This window comes from Culex pipiens, chromosome 2 (assembly GCF_016801865.2).
Source record: "Culex pipiens pallens isolate TS chromosome 2, TS_CPP_V2, whole genome shotgun sequence".
NCBI classification, from domain to species: Eukaryota; Metazoa; Arthropoda; class Insecta; order Diptera; family Culicidae; genus Culex; species Culex pipiens.
Genome location: NC_068938.1, coordinates 29235297 through 29242113, shown reverse-complemented (window position 1 = coordinate 29242113; position 6817 = coordinate 29235297). Strand labels below are relative to the sequence as shown.

The following is a 6817-nucleotide window of genomic DNA, read 5'->3' as shown; positions in this document are numbered from 1 at the left end:
AACGACTCCGATTCCGTTCAGCGGGAAGCAACGCAACGTGGTATCGCTTGATACCACACTCTGCGCGCAATCATGCTGTGTAAATTAGATTTTGTTTATTCAAAGTGCCATTGAGCAGTCGTGCTGCTCAGAGTTGAATGGTACATTTCAAAGAGAGGGACACTTGTGCGAATGACGAGGTGGCGGCGGTTCTTGTGCACATGTTGTTCAGCCAGTGAAACCGGTAATCTAATCCTTGCCGGTCCGTTCGCAGCTGGAAATCAATCTAAATCGTATCAACGCACTGAAATTTTGTAATTTTCACCACGATAAACATCAAATATTGAATCGGACACGGGACGGTTAGGTTATTGGTTCCGTTATCACGTGCAAAGTCCCGCCGACAAGTGGCCACGTGGCCAGGGTGTGAACACAACAGGACTGCTTCAACACCCATTGATATTGATACAAAGCACACACACACAAGCACTTTTTATCGCAACCCAAAACATCTTGTTCACATAACAACCAAACAAGAGTGTTCAAAGTATTTGCCTTAAAAATTAATTACGAGTGTTGACACGTGACCGAGTGTTTGATATAAACATCACGCTTCGGTTAACGCAACACGTGTAACGGCGTCGAATCGAAATACCTAACTCATCGCCCCCAAAAACCTCAGCGCTCAATCTAATTCTAGTTTGCAAATAATTGGAGAAAGTTCAAATAAAACAATTTCAATCACAGTCTCGCGGCAACAAAGGATATCGCCGATTCTCGAACACACCAAACTTGGCGCGCAAATCATTTCGATTCAGAGCACACAAATATTGGTTTCCAGCGCGATGTCGCGGCGGATTGTGAGCGCGCGCCACAGGATTTGGAGGATTTGTTTAGAAAAGGTATCGGCGGCGTATCGGGAATACGACATGCCAGGCAGCGCACCACCGCGCATACGTGAAATGCAATATAGTGCCACCACGTGGAAATGGGTGGAGTGTCGGGGTGGAACAGGTTAGAATTTGGGATATTACAAATATTTGATTTTGTCTTCAAATAAATATGATCATTAAAAATAAATGAAATATCATAATTTTCCGTCAACTCACACAAAATCTGAAATAAAGTCTCCCCAACCTCTCTTCGATTTTCGTGAAACTTTGCTCAAAGTGTAATTTTGGTCCCTGAACATAAATCCGAAGTCTATTTTTCTATATCTCGAAACGGTGGAGCGGTACGACCTCTTTCATTTTTCTGGATTTTTAATAAGGCTTTTTTTCCAGTGATTTGTAACTCGAAACGGCGATGAGATAGATATTAAGTGTCAAACGGACTATTGTGTAAAATTGGACGCCCGATTTGATGGCATACTCAAAATCCCGAAAAAAAACGTCTTATCCATAAAAAAAGTTAAAAAACAGTTTGTAGGTATTATGGGTTGCAGGATTGAATATGTAATAAATTATTAAATGAGTATTTAATATAATATTGAATTATTCATAAATAAGAGGTTAGAGCGCAACAAAAAGTGCGCACATGCATGAATATTGCCTTGTTAGCTGACAGATTACGGGTTGAGTGCGAGAGCGCCCTAGCGAGCTGCGAGAGAGAACAACGAGGGAGAAAACAACGAGATGCGCGCGGCCGGAAAAAGAGAGAATGAAGATTGTTAAATCAGTTTTGTGGTTAATTTGTGTGGAAAAAGACGTGCTGTTTGTTAATTGCAAAATATCTGTGTTTTTATTATGAAAGAAAGTCCCCGATCACGACAATGGCCATTTTCCGTTAATCAACTGTAAAAAATCATGAGATTTGTTACTTTATGAGAAATTTAATGTACTTTTCGAATTAGAAATAACCCAGAAAGGTCCTTTTTTCATTTAGAACAAAATTTTTCATTTTAAAATTACGTGTTTTGGTAACTTTGCAGGGATATTTTTAAAAGTGTAACAATGTTGTACAAAGTTGAAGAACAGACAAAAACAAAAATTTTGATTTATAAACATAAGGTATCAGTATTTTACAAAAAAAAAATGAAAGAGTGATGGATTTGACAATTTTTTCGAATGTTTAACCCCTAAAACTCAAACATGTGCTTTTGAAAGTATTTTTTCGGAATGTTCAGCATTTTTTTCATAAAAATGACCCTTCGGACGATTGTTGTGGCTTGTGCACTGCTTGTATGTGAGGATTTTTCTAAAATTAAAAAAAAAACATACCAGATAGGGCCGCTCATCATGAAAAAAAAAAATTTAATAGAAAAAAATGTCTGATTCTAGCAATGCACGACTCACAACAATCGTCCAGTGCACGTGTTTTTGGGGACCTCAAAGTTCATGCTTCCCCTCGAGTTGAGCCTACGCCGTCATCTTTGTCAATTTTTGTAGGTCAGAGTAATGATTTGAATTATTCGAAGTTGCTCAAGTGTCCTTTTTGCTTAAGGGGAATGGGACTGCTTGCTAGTTATGCCTTGTTTTGGAGAGCGCTACTTTTTGATTATATTTTTTAACCAAATTAAAAAAAACAAGAACATCAGGAGCGGCCGTGACTGACTGGTTACGGTGTTCGCTTTGTAAGCGTATGGTTCTGGGTTCGATTCCCATATGCTCCCAATGAGAAAGTTAAGAACACAGAAATTTGAAATGATGAATATGAACGAAAAATCAAAGTCGCTCAAGGCTTCGATCCCTCGTCCGTTGGATTGGTAAGCAAAAATGCTAACCACTAGGCCATGACGACTGGGTGAGCTTGGACTGGAATTAGGAATACTGTTACAGAGAGCGAGTTGTGGCGCTATAACCACGGCGAATAGTGTCCAGGGCATTCGTGGAAATACAATGTCCCATCCCAGAGGGTCCCGGAGTACCAAACCTTCTTAGCATGGTGCTCCCAACGAATACAACCAAATCTCGGAGCGTATGGTGGTGTGTCCCCATGCTTCTTCCTCCCCTGTCGATTCAGAATTGTGTTGTTGTTCGAACACTCAGTGCTCAAACTCAACCCAATTACGAGTCATCTCTGCGATATGGCTTTACGCAGTAGGCCTGGCCGCTTTAACGCTTGTGATGTTTCAATGCATTCTAATGCAATGGCGCACTACAAATGTTAATAAATGACAAGAAGAGTGCTAGGCGTCATCTAACCTAAGGCACTCTCCAGGATCTCTTCGAAAGATTGGCTGCGCTAGGGTCTGATTAGATTAGAAATTAAAACAAAAAACAAGAACATCAGGTTTCAGTGAGCATGGTAAGAAATCACTGTAAAAAATATCAAGTGTCCAAGTCCAAATATGAATGACTTATTTACTTTTTGAGTTAAACTTATGGCTTAAAATAAATAAATACCCATCCTGAGCAGCCATCTTTTTGCCGAAATTGAGCAATTATGTTAAAATATTTTCTAAAAAAAATGTACTTATTGCGCTTATGATGTATTTTACCCCACTGTTACCACAAACAACAATGCTCCATCACATTTCAACGGCAACCATTACACTACTCTCCCCACCCCCTTTAGTACGAAATCAAATGTAAGCCGAAGTTTGGGTTCTATCGATTCCCCAACCAACATCCACATCGCACATTTTGGGATACTTCCGTCCCCTAAAATGGAAAACCTCTCTCCGTAGGGGAGACCTGTCCCCCCATCCCCCTGCCAATGTTGAGTTGAAAGCGAACAATTTATTTTATTGCCTACAGTTAGTACACAAAAGAGCGCTGGTTCGATATTCGCTGCTTCTGTTCGGCCAACCCTCCCCGACGAAAACCATCGGTATTGATACAGGGACCCATCCGTCTAACTGTAGGAACTAGGACCAGGATGATGATGATGATGATGTGGTATTTGTGTGTGCGTGAGTGTGATTTCGATTGAGGAAACTAGAAATTGTGCACACGATGATTGGTTTTGCATGCCGCCGCACGTATCAAACATCCAACATACATTTCAAACCAACCGAGGTTCTGTGCGAATGGGTGTGTGTGTGAGTCGGGGGAAAATGCCGCATTTCCGCTCAATATGCGCTTTTCTGTGTTTACAAAGGATACACGCTCAATATTGGAAGGGTTTCCGTCCCGATATCCGAATATGCGACCATCTATTGAGACCAATTCAATCCCACTTTATTTACTCTGCCCACAGATATAGATTCACGGGACCAGGAACAATAGTGGAAGTTCTGACAAATATCAAGATTTTTTTTTATTTCTCATATCGATGTGTTGGACTGATCACCAGTTGAGGGAGCTCGGCACAGTCCAAATTTCAGCAAAACGCTGTGCTTGTAAACTAGCTGCCGGTCATGGTTGGGCATCGTGAAAACACTTTTTCGTCTGCACTTTTTCAGCAGCGGTTGTCCCGAAAGTTGCAACAAAATACCGGAATGCTTCTGGAACTCGTGCAGCGGTTCCTCACTTTGTTCTTCGATCTCGGTTGATCCTTCTCCGGAACGTCGAAGCACCTCCTCCACGACCGTACTACGCGACAGTCGCTCATCCGTGCTGCTGCTCATGCTGCTCAAGCTGGTTCTGGACACCGTCTTCAGCACCAACTCTTCAATCAGCTCCCGAATCCGTTCCTCGTCGCTGATCCTGTCCAGATTTTGCATCACCAACTCTTCAATGAACGCCCGAATGCTTTCTTCGTCGATCGAACGCGAGTCCACGCTTGATTTACTCATTCTTTCCAGACTCAGTAGCAGCAGATCCTCGATAATCTCACGAGCTTCTCTGGGAGTCAGGATTTTGGCATCTTTCAGCGCCTGAATCTTCTCCTCGATATCTTTCAGCAGCAGGTCGTCGATCATCACTCGAACCTCCGACTCGTTGACCGTATCCGAACGTGGAACAGAAACTACACTTTCCACCGGTTCTTCGTCGTCTCCTTCGATGAATCGCACCACTGAGTTCACCAAACCTTCCAAGTCGAAGATCTGCCCGACGTGCTTAACTCCCAAGCTTGCGTAAAACGGTGCGATCAACCCCATCGGATTCGGCAGCTCATCCAACGTCGAGAAGTGTAACCAACGGAAGTTTGAGTACACCTCCAGCACTCGTCCACGTCTCGCCTGGATCAATCGCAGGTTGAACTCCTGATCCTGATCCGATCCCATCAGCTTGTAGACTCCATTGAATCCATCCTGCTCCGATTTGTAGATCGCCATACCAACGTGCTGTGCTACCCTCAAATCAGCCAAATCCTCCGCAACATCCTTCTCCACGTTGTCCCTCAAATGACCCTTCCTAACCCGATAGAACCGATCCCCGTTGATCTGCACCACGTGATCGTACGTCCCAAAGTGGGCCGCCATCTTCCCGCCCAAGTTCAGGACCATCCGGTGACCCGTGTCCAGCTGCAGCACACGATCGCTCACGACCTCGTAGTTCATCCGAATCACGTTGTTGTGCGCAACGCTGAACTTGACCCGGATCATCAGATTGCGACACTCCTCCACGACCACGTTGGTCATTATCAGATCCGACCCGTTGACGTACGGTGACCAAAGGCGTTGGGACCAAGCGCTGCGTCGCTTCAGCGGAACCGATTGAATCGCTGAAGTCAGCTTCTGGCCATCGTAGTGCAGGTACTCCTTCAAGCTACCACTGGCGAGGATCACCTCTTCGGCTTCAAAGTCGCGATCGGGAACGCGTAGACCAACGATGGCCGCATCCAGCGTGATCACTTCGAATGTCAGCCGGTTCGACGTCTCCCAGGTAAACTTCTGGACGTGTAGACATTCCGGGGATTCCGACGGAAGTTGACCAAATTTTGAAACGGATAATTTTAGCTTTTCCGACTGGAAAATCTGCACTGGTTCAGACATTTTTGGCAACTGTCTTTGCGCTTCAAACTGACTGCTGAGATTTCTACCCAACCAATGTCAAACACGTGCTCGTCTGTCGGATTTCAACATTTCGCAAGAATGCCCTCGCAATCCAGGGAAACTAATAATTTCCGCTGAAGAGCTATCCATTACCGTGAAGCGACTCCCGCTGGCCTTTTGTAATAAAGCAATAAGAAGAAATACCATCAATGCCATTTGCCGAAAGGACACATCTTCATTGTTCAACAGCGCGCGCACAGAGATTATCGTGTCGAGGATAGGAAAAGACGAACATGCTTTACTGATTCATGGGACATCTCAACTGTCTTTGTTGAAGAACGGAGCCAAATTCGGATAAATTATGTAGCTTGATTAAAAGCTTGATATTCGGGGATTCCCACGCCTCCCAAAAACGAACGCCGCTCAATCAAGAGTCAAAAGGTAGTAGCGGACGCGCTTGGGGACACTTGGAAGTGGATTAGGTGCTCGATACCGTTTAGTGCGTGATTGCGTTTGATCCGGTAATCAAACAAAAATAAAGGCAAAAGTCCTGTTTTCCATGGGTGGAAGAGGACATTCAGCCCGGGACAAAGGCAGACCCGGGTTTAACCCCCTTTACAACCGATTTTCACAGAAAACAAGATAAACCTATTGGAGAAAGCTGATTTCGAGTGCTTGCTCAAGTTTGTCGGTGTTTTGTTGGGTGGAGTGAGAGCGGTGTTTCTATATATCGTTTTGAGTGAAAATTATTATATTTTGTTTCAGTATTTATGAAACAAAATCAATTTTTTTTTTGGCTTAAATCCTATGTTTAGGCTTATTTGAAATGTAAGTCTTGATTTCAATACTATGAAAATATTATTTTCGGAAAGTTTAGAAAATTTCACACAAGTTTAACTTTTCAACATTGGAAATCTGATCAATGGTTTCCAAGATATATATCATCGATTGGAAATTAAGGGTCAACTTGAAAAAAAATTAAGAAAACACATTTTGATAATTTTCCAAGTAGGGTAT

The 6817-nt window shown here is 43.2% G+C and overlaps 1 protein-coding gene across 1 annotated transcript; it reads right to left on the bottom strand.

The window, feature by feature from the left end:
- Window positions 1–4128: 4128 nt before the first annotated feature.
- LOC128092838 (uncharacterized) lies at window positions 4129–5838 on the bottom strand. The gene has a single exon (XM_052707717.1). The coding sequence runs from the start codon at window positions 5798–5800 to the stop codon at window positions 4187–4189; it is 1614 nt and encodes a 537-aa protein (XP_052563677.1). The 5' UTR covers window positions 5801–5838; the 3' UTR covers window positions 4129–4186.
- Between the last annotated feature and the right edge of the window lie 979 nt (window positions 5839–6817).

What these genes read in the sequence shown, in the direction of transcription:
- LOC128092838 (XM_052707717.1), bottom strand. Translation starts at nt 5,800, where the DNA reads ATGTCTGAACCAGTGCAGATTTTCCAGTCGGAAAAGCTAAAATTATCC.